The sequence below is a fragment of the Triturus cristatus genome, chromosome 11 (assembly GCF_964204655.1).
Source record: "Triturus cristatus chromosome 11, aTriCri1.1, whole genome shotgun sequence".
NCBI classification, from domain to species: domain Eukaryota; kingdom Metazoa; phylum Chordata; class Amphibia; order Caudata; family Salamandridae; genus Triturus; species Triturus cristatus.
The window spans coordinates 567,877,835-567,892,404 of record NC_140594.1 but is presented as its reverse complement, the minus strand read 5'-3'; the positions used below and the strand labels follow the sequence as shown (position 1 = coordinate 567,892,404).

The window sequence follows — 14,570 nt, the reverse complement described above, 5'->3', positions numbered from 1 at the left end:
TGCAATCGCTATGCGAGACTCTAGTAAGAGGGGCATTTCAAAGTGCTCCCAAAAGGGGATTGCATGGCCAGCACACGCACAATCACGTGCATCGTGCCGCCATGCAATATGTGTGGGGAAGCGCTTCAGCCAGGCATGCACGTGTAGCCACAGCTTCGGCATCATACTTCAAAGGGTCCGCTCCCCCGCCTGGAATGCGCTCCCCTGCCACAGCATGCAGAGAGATTGGGCAAGTTGAATTGCAGCGTGAAAATAAAAAATCTGAGCTTAATCACGGCGTCTCTGCTTCCGCACTGTGTGATTTTGGGCAAATTCTTTTTCACGAAGCCGCTTTTGTGCACATCACAAATGACCGCACCTTCTAATGCGCTAGTTCGGAAAGCTCTGAAATGTATTTGTTCTTTGTGTGATTTACATGCCAGAGACTCGGAGCAGGCACCTGCCTCAAGACTCCGCTTGCCTCGCCTCTCCGTGTTAATTTGTTGGGTCACCACCTCTCAGCATCCCTCCTCGCCGTGCCACAGCTCGCCAACCTTCACCCCTTCCCTCGCTATCTCCCTATTCCCCGCCTCCCCTTTGCTTTCTCCCTCCCCTCACTTCCCCTTCCCTCATCTCCTCCACAATCCGAGCTTAATCACGGCATCTCTGCTTCTGCACTGTGTGATTTTGGGCAAGTTGAACTGCACAATGCACGAGTTCGGAAAGCTCTGAAATGTGCCTACATGTTATAGAAATGCATTCTTTTAACTTTAAAGACCTTTGATCATGTATTTGTTTTTTGTGTGTTACATACCGGAGACTCGGGCCGGGGCAGGCGCCTGCCTCAAGACTCCGCTTGCCTCGCCTCTCCGTGTTAATTTGTTGGGTCACCACCTCTCAGCATCCCTCCTCACCGTGCCACAGCTCGCCAACCTTCACCCCCTTCCCTCGCTCGCTCTCTCCCTGTTCCCCGCCTCCCCTTTGCTTTCTCCCTCCCCTCCCCTCACTTCCCCTTCTCTCATCTCCTCCACAATCCGAGCTTAATCATGGCATCTCTGCTTCTGCACGGTGTGATATTGGGCAAGTTGAACTGCAGCGTGAAAATAAAAAATCCGAGCTTAATCACGGCGTCTCTGCTTCCGCACTGTGTGATTTTGAGCAAATTCTTTTTCACGAAGCCGCTCTTGTGCACATCACAAATGACCACACCTTCAAATGCGCGAGTTCGGAAAGCTCTGAAATGCGCCTACATGTTACAGAAATGCATTCTTTTAACTTTAAAGACATTTGATCATGTATTTGTTTTTTGTGTGATTTACATGCCGGAGACTCGGCCCGGAGCAGGCGCCTGTCTGAAGACTCCGCTTGCCTTGCCTCTCTGTGTTAATTTGTTGGGTCGCCACCTCTCAGCATCCCTCTTCGCCGTGCCACAGCTCGCCAACCTTCACCCCCTTCCCTCGCTCTCTCCCTATTCCCCGCCTCCCCTTTGCTTTCTCCCTCCCCTCACTTCCCCTTCCCTCACCTTCTCCACCGCCCCCACTCGCGCTCGCTCTTGCCCTCCCCTCCTGGCAGTGAGGTATTACTACCGCCTGCAGGGCCCGCAGAGGGGTTTTTCCATCCCTGTTTTCAGTCTTTGTCACGGTTTTATCTTTCTATTCCTCCTTTCTTCTTCCTTTACTGCCTTTGTCTCTGCGTTTGGGTCAAAGTCTGAGCATGAAGAATAACTTCCAGTGTCCAAAGAAAAGTGCCAGTGCCCACCATCTACAACCACCGGCACAAATTAAGCACTGCTGCTGATTCTGAAGATAGTGTGACTGAATTATGAAGTCTAGCTCTATGTACTGGAAATGTTGTTGAACCTGGCAACATATACAGTCAAACTTTAGCTCCCGAAGCTGAACAGTCCAATACTGGTAGCACCATTTGAAATAAAGGTCCACCTGTCTTTACTCTTGCCTTTTCCACTCTTTATCAAAGTTAACAAAACAGTATGAGTTCCCATAACTAGAAAGCAGGCACAGGTGTGCCACCTCTTAGACATACAATATTCCACCAAAAACACAGGTGATTTGAACTGCACTTCACCTTCCTGTCTGCGCCAGACCACTGCAGAGCTCTGCATGACAAATGCCCCAGGGAGCTGCGACCGGAGAGAATGAAAGTCATTCAGAGATGCTCACTGTTGAATGCTGGATATAAGCCATACCACTGGGACCTGGCCTCCCAGGAATGCAGCGCTGTACAGAAAGCACCGTGAAAACATTTTCTGCATACTTAGGCACTTGTTGGAGCTCTCTAGCACCTGTTGAGTATTCCTGATGTCTGATCGGCATCTTTAGCATATGGTGCACATCCATGACAAGTAATTGGCAGTACTGCCAAGGTATCTGCTGTAGGTAGTGTAAACCGAGCAAATGGTGCAATTAAGTCCCTCCTGTAATCAAAGGCATTCGCACCTTGTTTTGTTTGTCCCTGCTGTCCGTTGTTTGCACGCTCTACAGAGCTCCGGGGGGGAGGCTCACAAATCGGCAGCTCTAGCCTTAGTCTCCCCTACTTTTTTTTTTTATATATATATAACTTGTGCCCTGCTAACTGCCGTATAATGAACATACTGAATTGCCTCATAAAGGATTAAATATCCGGTAATAAGTTTATTGCATATTTTTCCTTTGGTAGCATTACAAACATTTCTGTAAATTACTAGGACAAGTCCCTGTAGTACGCAACTCCGTTCATTTCCAAAATAAATATCTGTCATTCAGCGCCAAGATACCCGGCGCGGTGAAATGTGCGCTTTATGTGTTTCCGGCTTCTCTAGCACCTTTTTGCTCCCAAAGGCGTTTTCGCCGTGATGAACGACGGACAATATAGCAAGCAGCTATTCCCTAGACACTATGGTCCCGTTCGAAATATTGCACAAATGGTTGCCAATAATGTTAATCCAGGGCCCACTGTTTCTGCAGTATGTACCGGAAAGTTTAAATTCCTGGTCAGTGTGCTCAGTCCATATTACATTATTGTATCTGCATCGGAACAGAAATTTAGGTAATGGATTGTGAAATCATTGTAAAATAATTTATGCATCTTTAGCATGTGAGCTATTTTTACACTGGGAATGGAATATTTGCTCAGAAAAGGAGCACGCTGATTTTGCCTCAAACTCACATATAGAAAATGTATTTCCTGTTTTTTATTGTTTCGATACAGTAATAGGTCAACTCAGTTTGCTGTGTTCTCCCCTAGTGCAAATGTTTGTGTTCCAAATTCTATAGGCTTATATGCTAACACAGAAACAGAACACATTTTGCAAGGTGTGTTTGCACCACTTTTTTGCACAAGTGCAAGACATTACAATATAGCAATGTGTACTACTGCCTTCCTCAAAACATCCAAATTGTTAGGTGATAAGCCCTGAGTGGGTCTGCTACCAAGAGGCTGGGTTAGCATAAGCACTACCTCCCTAGCTGCAGGCCCCTGCCATACCTAGTGCACCCCAGCGTTACAGCAAAAAAAAACAAGCATTGGCATAGCCAATAGGTCTCGCTTTTGGGACCTTTTAAGTATTTAGTTATGCAGCACAATATCCTTGGTGCAACAACATCTTGTTACCTTGCACAGCACTGGTCATGAAACCCGTGTTTCCTTACCAGACCTTTTGCATACCTATTTCCCGGGAAGCCGTTTCTTCCAGTTTAAACGGTGCCTTAGTGGCAAGTGAAAACGCAGGGGAAGGGCTCATTTACTTAAGGCAAACAGTGACCGAACCTGAAGGCATAAATAAACAGAGCACATATGAAAAAAAAGGTGGAACAATAGACAAAGTGCCAACGCAGAGGCTGGCACTCATCTAGGGTTTCCCTTGTTCATCCTGTGAACAAATAAAATAATTCTGTGCGGAGCATACAGTGCTTTGTACAGCAATTCTACGGTTTGCAGAACATTAGTTACCGGTTAATTTTCAAACAAAGGTTTTCTGCAGTCTGTTCAGTACTTCAGTGATGGGAAATTTCATGGTTCTAGTTTTAACAAACTTTTTGTGCAAGGAGTCTGTGCTCTCCTTAAATATCCTTTGCTTTCTTTTTTTTTTGTTTTTGTTTTTTTTACAATAATTCTACATACTTTTTAGAAATAATTTAAAAGCCTTAGCCAGGAATCTTTGCAGTTTATCCACTATATTCACCTTTTTATTGCGCTTTAATCAAAATCTTGCTTTGATGTATGTGTACTGTTTGTACACTTAAAAAAAAAAAAAAAATAGAGATGTTCACCTTTTTTTGTCATCACTCTTACTTTTCCATGGTTTCAACGCTCCCCGCGTTTCCTTCAGGCCTGCTGTCTTCTAAGACCCCCTCTCTGTTGCAGGACCCTCGCTGACTTCCAGGACCCATGCCCTACTCTCTTCCTGGAAACTTGCACAACTCTCTTCCAGGAGACTGACTTTACTCTTTCTTGACTCCTGCCATTTGCTCCTCCAAGATCCCTTCAGTGCTTTGTGTCGGAAACATTGCTGGCTGTCAAAAATCCGAGACCCTTGGGTGCCATCTTGCAGGGTCCCTTGCTCTGTGTTTGTTTAGAACCCCTACTCCTCCCATGCTAGACCTCTGCTGCGCCTTCATTCTTTTCTTTATTCAACAGGGCAACTCATTCTTCCTCGGGGGAACTGGGCAATAAAGTTAGAAAATAAACATGTTCCAGGAGGAATTATTTATATTCTAATCAACAAGAACTGTATATTGGTCAATATGATCCAACAGCAAACCATCAGAGAATTATTCAAATAATCAATCAGTAGCGTATTGTCAGTAGCAACAAAATGTATTTTTCTCTAGAAAATCAATCAACACTATATCACAAAACAAGTCCGTATCGACGACAATATATTAATATAACACTGGCGCCACCCTACATTCCCTGTACATTTCAGAGTGTATATTAAATCTGAGGAAGCACGTAATCCTCTTAAACATACAGATTTACAAATCCACAGTCCTATATATTCCTTGGATTTCAAATGTATGTTCAAAGAGGACTGAAGCACTATGTCATAATTTGTTTTGGTCTCAATTGGACAAAAAATGTCCGTGAGACCATCATCAGGACCCAGTGTTGAAAATTAACAAAACCTAAAAAAGCCTTGCCGAATAATCAATCTTGCACAAGGTTCCAAGATACCGTATGCACAAATGTTATTTCACATAGACTTTCAAATGGCCAGAAGAACTTTTGCTCCGATCTGCGAGACCGCATGAATGAATCAGCGCGTATATGGAAATCATTCCACAATAGCCACCCATGGGGCTGAAATTTAAACAAGAACTATCTCTTTGTGCCCTTCTTTCTGGCCCATTCCTATCTTTAATTCTATGAGAACATTTCTGCCTATAAGAAATACATTTTGCAATGCCAACTTGTGTATTGGGCTATTCTAGCCTACAAAGGGCACAAACTCTGCGTTAACATTAGTACCAGTTGGCTCCAAGAAATTGTTTGACAGGATCAGGTGAGAGTATTTAAGGGCAGTGCTGACATGCTGTGCATTGCCTCTCACTTTCATTAATACAGTTAGCACTCTGTGTAAGCAATAGAGGGCTTTGGTATGTCTTCAGAGGGCAGTGCTGTCCATGAAGGTATTTGACAGTGTCAGATAGGAGTACTTTTGACAGTGTTGAGAGCTGTTGGATCGCCTCTAAGTTTCATCAGTGCCTTGTATAAGCAACCTATGGCTGTGGTGTATCTTCACAATGGACCAAGCTCCTTATGTGCTCTTTATCTAGGGCCATTTCCCAATATGATTCAAGAAGAGATCTCTGTTGCTCCAAATAGGATTGGGCTTTCCACATACGCCTTTAGAGCCGTGCTGATAATACTAATTTGAGCACAGCCAAAAGGATTTCTGCAGTCATGTTTGTTCTTGGCCAGTAAATAAGGGGAGTAGTCCGACGGTATAGTAAACGAGGATAAATTAAAGTCCTGTTAGTTACACAAACTACAGTAAATCTGTAGTTGCTTTACAAGATACAAATGCCTATACTATTGCATAGTTCCAGTTGTATTGTACAGTACCAGTGTGTTGCACAGCCTCATCTGACACTGTACTGTATCACACTGAGATAGCACAGCATAGGTCTGAGATGCCACAGCATCCATCTGCTCAAAAATGTCCATACTATTGTATTGCACCACAGTCCGATTGTACAGTACCGGTCTACTGTTGCACACCTGACATGCTCAGAATCGCAACAATCCTCTGATGCTGTCCAGCACCGATCTGGATGTGACATAATAGCACCTCTCAGGGGGTAACACAGCACCATTTCGAGGTTTAGAACAGCCATTTATTTGCCTTTTTGGCATCCCCTCTGACATTTTTGACTTTCTAGTCCAGAATTGCTAGTTTTCTAGTGAATTTTTTGCTTCATCTTTATTATCGCCTGTTGGTGAAGCGTTTTCCTGATTTTACTGACAGATTTCAGAACTTTTTTCTGTCAGAAAATGCCTTCCTTGTTCATGCCCTGTCCATCCTGTGGCAAAAAGAAGGCTTCTTCGGATACTCATGATGTGTGTATCATCTGTCTACCGGACACACTCTCCTGCTTACTGTCGACATTGTAAGGACCTTTCAAAGAGGACTTTGAAAGAAAGGGAGAGGATTAGGCTTTATGGCCTTTCTGAAATGCGGTCGACGTCGAAGCAGTTGATCCCTGTGTGTTCTCCATCGGGCTCGGCGTTAAAGACTCCAGCGGCGGGATCGTCGTTGAGTTTAGGAGACCAGGGAGAGTCACGCTTCCAAGAGAAAATCAACGTCGATGCAAGATCCGGCGGCGAAACGCATTCGTTCGTCGTCAAACTTCGCCGTCGAGGAAACATCGATCGGCGTCTAAGGAGAAACATCATCGTTCGACGTCGAAGTCAACATCTAGACGCAAGTCGACGTCGAAGGAAAGGTGCAGACGGTCGACGTCGAAATCTACAGCGACGTCGTGGCGAAGATCGTCGTCAAAAGAAAACGGGCGTTCATCGACGTCGAGACTTGAATCGCCGTTGAGAGAGAGGCGATCGTCGTCGAAGACATTGCCGACGTCGAGACGAAGATCGTCGTCTAGCATGAATCGACTTCGAGGCGGACGCCTCCGTCGGGATCGACGTTGAGGCAGGCGCCTCCGTTGTCAAAGGTGTCCATGACGTCGGCAAAGATACAGACGTCGAGGCGACGTTCCCCGTTGGGTTCTAGGCCTCTGTCCAGGATAAGCCCTCCGTCGACGACAAGGCTCTCGACGTCTAGGCATGACTCATCGCCGGTTATCCACTCGGCGTCGAAGTCCAGATCTCCGGCGATAGGCCCATCGCCGTCGAGACAGTCCTCCGCTGTGGGGTATCAGGAGACGTCAAAACTTCAATCGACGTCCAGGTCAGCGTTGAGACGCAAGTCTCCGCATAGAGGGAAATATACACCGGATGTGACATCGGAGCATGGTTCAGCTTCTGGGTCTCCGCCTATTTCCATTTCACCATCGGCCTCAGCAGGATCAGGATCTCCTCTGACTCCTTCAAGATCCAGATCACCAGAAGTGATAAATTCATTTCCAGCTCCTATTTCACCAGTAGAGCATCCTTGTCCAACAAGTCCTAATTGAGAGCGTCTCCGACACCACTAAGGCAGGAAGAGGGTCATCCTCCGGGACAAAGCCCCACCAGAGTGCTGCTTCAGTCCATACCACCACATATGCCTTCCATGGCACATGCAGTAAGCATTTCCTTAACCAGATTGAGGAATCTGGCCCAGCCTAGGAGACTAGCAAGTTCCCACTCTCGGGAAAGAGTATGAACGGCGATCACGTTCGCCCAGGAGAAGATCGTGGTCCACCTCTTGCAGAAGAGTCGGTGCGATCTGTGAAGACGGCATAGGTCTCCTACATCCTCTTCTTCAAGTCATTCTTCCAAGAGAGATTACTCTTCCACACTTTCAGATACGCCTCCATCTCGAGTTTCTCCAGTGGATGACATCAGCACTTTTCAAGATGTTTTGTGCAGGGGAGCGGCAAAGTTGAACATTCCAATGCCTGTCCAAGAGACAACTTCCTCAGTCATCTTTGAGACCCTTCATGAAAGAACGGCGTCTCGTCCACTGTTGCCTCTGGTCCCTGGGTTGCTTAAACCAGTGATGGACGTCTTCCTCACGCCGGCTACCATCAAGTCAGCTCCGGCGCGAATACTTAAATATCGTCCCGCTCCGGAGGATCCTCTGTTTCTCAGGGCGGACCCTCCACCTGACTCTGTGATCACTGCGGCCGCCAGGAAAACCCACTCAGTGGCTTTGTCATCCACAGTGCCGCCGGACAAGGAAAGCAAGACGCAAGACTATTGGGGAAGAAGAGTATGCGGATCAGCTGCCTCCAGTTTGAAAGTTGCCAGTGCCTCAGCGCTCTTGGGGCGCTACGACAGATCACTTTGGGATTCTCTTAAAAGATTCATAGAGAAACTTCCTCAGGAGGATAGAAAGGACTTTGAGGAGATCTTACAGGAGGGCAGTCTTGTCTCTAATCAAGTCCTAAGTGCGTCAGCAGATGGAGCAACGCTGGCAGCTCACTCCTACGCCCATGGTATTTCAGCCAGAAGATCTTCTTGGCTAAGATTAACGGCTCTTAAACCTGAGGCACAAGCCAGAATTATCAATCTGCCTTTTTCTGGGAGTTCGCTTTTTGGTTCACATACCGATGACGAGATGGCTCGTATGAAGTCAGAACTCGAGACCATGAAAGCTGTGGGGCTAGAGGAAAGGAAGGAGTTCCGTTGTCGTAGGGGAACTGACAGGCGTACCTTCCAGCTGAGGGTTCAAACCCCTCACTGGCAGAAGAACCAAGACCAGCAAGGGCAGAAAAAACAACAATTCTAGTCCCGCAGATCAACTAGAGGATGAGGAAACAACCGCCAGTCCAACAGTGGAAACAAGGCTCAAGGCAAGCAATGAGCAATCGCTTCCTCCAATACCGTCCACCGCTCCGGTGGGAGGAAGTATTTTGCGACATCTTCAAGAGTGGCAAAACATCACCAGAGACAAGTGGGTTCTAACTATACTGCGACATGGTTACTCTCTTCGTTTCCGGAGTCGTCCTCCATCGATCCACCCAGTGCATTCGTCTCATCAACTCAAGATGCTAAGAGAAGAGGTGGCAACCCTTCTACTCAAGTCGGCAATAGAAAGGGTTCCGAGAGCGCAGAGAGGGAGAGGAGTCTACTCCAGATATTTTCTATTTCAGAAAAAGTACAAAAACAGAGTTCAGACCCATCTTGGATTTACGAACACTCAACAAACATATCAAAAGGGAGAAATTTCGCATGCTTGCAGTTCACCAAATATATCCACATCTCCGTCGCGGCGATTGGATGTGTTCGCTGGACCTGCAAGACGCGTATTTTCATATACCCATCTGCCAGCGGCATCGGAAATTCCTGAGATTCGTGGTAGGAACCTCCCACTACCAGTTCAAGGTTCTACCATTTGGCCTGAAATCAGCACCTCGAGTGTTCACAAAGTGCATGGCGGTGGTAGCTGCTGCCCTGAGGCGCGCAGGAGTCTTCGTCTATCCCTAGACGACTGATTACTAAAAGCTCCATCGCCTCAGTGTAAGCTCACAGCTGACACGCTGCCTGAATCTGTGTCACCGATTTGGGGCTCCGGGTGAATTACAAGAAATCCACCTTCACACCAACGCAAAGGATACACTACCTGGGAGCAATTATAGATTCCGAACTATGAAAAGTGTTTCCTTCGGAGGAGAGAGTTATTCCTCACTCAAAAAGGCAAGCATGTTATAGCCAACAGTCTGTCTACAGCGCGACAGATATCATCCCTGCTAGGGGCCATGGCATCTTGCATATTCCTAGTGCCCAACGCCAGGTTGCGGATGCGTCCTCCAACAGGATCTAGAGGACAAATGGGACCAAAAGACTTCCCTGTAGGAGGACAAAGTGTGTCTTTCGACAACGGCCAGACAGTCGATCAAGTGGTGGTTGAAGCGGATCAATCTACAGGTGGGAATTCCTTTCCATCAGAAACCTCCATCGCAAACATTGATCACCGACGCATCGCTACAAGGTTGGGGCGCTCATCTGGGGACTCTTCAGACTCGGGGGCTTTGGTCCAGCAGCGAGCAGCTATATCACATCAACATGCTAGAGCTCAGGGCAGTCCATCTCGCCCTCAAGGCGTTCCTGCCCTCAATCGGGACGAGTACCATTTTAGTACAAATGGACAACACCACCACGATGTACTACCTGAACAAGCAGGGAGGTACTCGTTCCAGGACACACTCGTTGGAGGCTCAATCCCTGTGGCACTGGATCCTGACAAGGAACATTTCCATAATGGCGGTGCACCTGCCAGGCGAGCTCAACGTTCAAGCGGACTCACTCAGTCTGCACTTTCAAGATCCAGAGGACTGGGTCCTCAACGACTAGGTGTTGGAGGACATTTTCGAGGACTGGGGCCGTCCGCAAATAGACCTATTCGCGGACGAAAGCAACACAAAATGCCGAGGCTTCGCCTCAAGATACCATCGACCAGGGTCTCTGGGGAATGCCCTTTTGATCGACTGGTCAATGACATTTGTGTACGCCTTTACTCCTCTTCCGCTAATCCCGAAAGTGGAGACCAAGCTGCAACGCTCTGCCACCAAGATGCTCCTAATAGCACCGGACTGGCCGAGGTAGTGGTGGTACCCAGATCTCCTTCACCTATCGATCCGCCCGCACAAGCGTCTGCCGTGCAGGCCGGACTTACTAACCAAGATGCAGGGGAGGATTTACCATCCCAACCTTCCCTCACTGAGCTTAACAGCATGGCTCCTGAAGTCCTCCAGTATGGCCATTTAAACCTTTCCCAGGAATGCATTACCATATTAAATAAAGCTAGGAGGCCTTCTACAAGACACTCATATTTCTGTAAGTGGAAGAGATTTTATGTATGGTGTATTCAAAATCAATATAACCCTACGAAATGTCAAGAGGAAGTGATTTTACCTTATCTACTTCACTTAGCCAGGGTGGGATTGAAATTTTCCTCCATCAAAGTGCACCTGGCGGCAATTACAGCCTATAGGCGCTCTCCATCTCAGCATTCATTCTTTAAACTTCAAGTGGTAAAAGATTTTTTGCAGGGACTCAAAGGTTTAACCCCCAGTAAGGCCCCCCTCGCCTCCTTGGGAGCTGAACCTGGTTCTTTCAAAACGTATGAGTCCACCTTTCGAACCCATACATAAGGCTACATTACAGCACCTTACGTGGAAAGCAGCCTTCCTGGTAGCTATCACCTCAGCACGTAAGGTGAGTGAAATACAGGCCCTCTGCTCAAAAGAACCCTACACGATTTTTCACCTTAATAGAGTGGTGATGAGGACTCATCCTTCTTTTTTACCGAAGGTGGTGTCCGATTTTCATGTAAATCAGACTATCTCACTACCAACTTTCTTTCCCAACCCGTCCTCGCCAGCTGAGAGGGCGTTGCATTCTTTGGATATTAAGCGAGTTCTCAAATTCTACCTAGATAGAACTAAGGCTATCAAAGTCTGACCAATTGTTTGTAAACTATGGTGCTGTCCGTACAGGTTTTGCAGCATCTAAACGTTCTATTGCCAGATGGATTGCGTCAAGCATTAAATTGGCTTACCAACTAGCTCAGAAACCGTTGTGGCCTCTACCTAAGGCACATTCCACAAGAGGGAAAGCGGCTACTGCTGCGTTTCTCAATAATATCCCACTCTCCGAGATCTGTAAAGCAGCTACTTGGAGATCTGTCCATACATTCACGAGACATTATTGTCTGGACTCGGACACCAGAGCAGACACTCAAGTAGGACAAGCCTCCTTGAGGAATCTGTTCAACAACTGATTATTTCAGTTGTTATCTTCAATGTATAGTGCAGTTCTCATTTGCCTGCAGTTGGAAGGTGGGCTTGCTATTCTATTCAGTGCTTATGACTATTGATGAGGATCCCCTGGAAGAGCAGGATAAGTTACTTACCTGTAATCCTAGTTCTCTTCCAGGGGTATCCTCATCAAAGTCATAAGCAACCCACCCGCCTCTCCAGGCAAATGAGAGGACTGTATTATTAAATATGGAAGAAGTATATCTTTGTGTTTAGGACGACGGGTCCCGCAAAGAACAACTGACCCAACTGTCACCCCTGAGGCATGATGGGATATTGGAATCAGGGCTGCCTTAAAGGCACGGTGCCCGTTTTTACCTGTACAAGGCTTTTCAGTCTCTATGGTATTGTATTGCAATGCAGCCTGCAGGCTAACAATGTTTTGTGGATCTGTGTTTGGCACAGTGTTTTCTTTTCTTTCTCATGAGTTTTACCTCATTAAAAAAAAGAGATTTGTTTGCATTATACCTATGGTGTGTTATTGGATATTTATATCTACATTGTCTAGCCTACTATGGGGGCTGCATTGGCTTGGAAAAAATAATATATGTTTATACATATACAGAGCTGTAAATATGTGTTTTTCATATATAATTTGTATTATTTCCGGGGACCCCGCACATGGGCGGGAATATTCAGTGCTTATGACTTTGATGAGGATACCCCTGGAAGAGAACTAGGATTACAGGTAAGTAACTTATCCTTATTACCCCATTCCACAAATACTTGAGAAGGTATTATTGTTTGCTTCCAGTCAACATATATATGCTACTAGACTGTACCTTGGCTCTGGTCACTCAACAGAAACCTTACCACCAATTCCAAGCTCCGACTGCCTTTTTCTTCACTAAAATATCCATGTAAGAAGCATATTCAGCAGGTAATAAAGTATCCTTTTGTGCAGCTGTTCCCACCCTTCGGTAGATAAGTCTTACTAGCCCTCTGTTAACAGACAGCATCACATAAAGGAAATCAAACTAGAAGTTGTGCAAAGTCAAACGTGGGATCCCCAGAATGTTATGTCGAACTGAATGTGTTCCTAAAGGACCTAATGGTCTGGTGTGACTTGTCAGAGGTTAACATGTTACCTTCAACTGCCCTCACAGCGTACGGTCTAGTTTTAGTAACTGTGTGAATCCATGAGGAATTTCGGATAAGTTGCATCCAAAAAATTACCCGTGGCTCCTCATCAGTCTAGACTACATCTGTGTTCGATTGATTAGGCCAAACCATGATAATGTTTTAAGTTGAGTAGGACACTGTGCTATGTAACGTGTCATCAGGGTTATGCCCAGACAGCATTATAACAATGCTCGAGGTTTTCTGGGTCAATCTCAAGTTATATAATTTTTTTGGGGGTGGTTTTAAGGAGTTTTGAATGAGTGGGATTGTCCTTGATAAAGTTATAATTTTTCTGCAATATAAAGTGTCCTCTCATGCTGCGGTTCTCCCTGGTTGGATGAGGGCCCCATAATAACTCGTAAGTCCACATGGATTGTACCGGATCTTCACCAGGACTTATTTTCCACCTTGCTTTAAAATGGGCAAAAGGCTGGTTTTATCACTTTTTTTTTATCAGACAGTATATGATCTTAACTAATGAAATGTGTTAAGGTTAGAACAGGTTGTAGGCTGGGTGTCAATTTCTGCTAAGTTATTTTTCAGCTCTTCTTTTAGAGTCCGATAATACTGTGGCACCCTTTTGTCTTTCATCAGACCAGGTTCAGAAATTAAACAATTTAACAGTTCAAGTATGTTGTGCGATTTGTATTGCCTGTGGTAACTCTAATAACTCATGAACTGCGCGTCTAATCGGAGATAGCATTGTGTATAAAAGAACGATGGCTTTGAATGATTCTCTGAGCGATTGCCAGTGGTCAGACGTATTCAACCTTACAGCCCCTCGGCACGTCTGCGTGACACTTGGGGCCCCTTACGTATCAATCTGCAGAAAAGGATGTGCGCGCCTCGTGTCATTTTCAACATTGTTGTCGTATGCAGAGCTTTTCTGACCATTCAATCCCAAATAATTTTGAAGGGAGTTGGGAATGAACTAGGGCAAAGCGTACCAGAATCGGCATGCGTAGTGTTTCCGTAATTCGTTTGTAACATTACTAAATATTCTGTCTTTCAGCGTACAATGACTCCAAACAGGCCAAAAATGAGAACTGTAACCCTGGAGTGTATTTTGATCAGCAGGATGACCATAGTGAGAAAAGGGCATGCCAATTTAATCGGACGATGCTTGGCGAATGCTCTGGAATATCCGATCCTACGTTTGGTTATCCTAAAGGAAATCCATGTGTTCTTGTGAAAATGAACAGAGTAAGTTGAAAAATGTACTCAGTATTTTTGTCAATATTTGTATAGCTGATTTATTGCTTTTAGTTCAAAGTTATGTGGTCATCAGGTGAAAAACAAACTGTAAACTGTAGCATCTCCTGACTGCTGGCCACAATAAATCCTTTTTGTTGCACAGTCGTGCTATCCGTGTTCCTTCAAGGCTTGCTTGATGCTGAAAGGGTGAATGGTTATTGTTGGGGGTCTCTTTAACCTGGTACTCGTGTGGAATGCAGGCGAACAGAATGTCTTTGGGAATGATGCCTTTTTCACTCCTATGTTATAGCTGCCATACAGTTTCTTCTCATCTGAGGCTGCTCTGCTGAG

At 45.8% G+C, this 14,570-nt stretch overlaps 1 protein-coding gene across 1 annotated transcript in view; it reads left to right on the top strand.

Annotated features, from left to right (window-relative positions):
* Positions 1-14,570, top strand: part of ATP1B3 (ATPase Na+/K+ transporting subunit beta 3) — a 279,921-nt gene that overhangs the window by 204,351 nt on the left and 61,000 nt on the right. Inside the window, exon 4 of the mRNA XM_085633644.1 lies at positions 14,038-14,228. Within this exon, the coding sequence (XP_085489770.1) occupies positions 14,038-14,228 (191 nt within the window). The remainder of the gene's footprint in view (positions 1-14,037; positions 14,229-14,570) is intronic.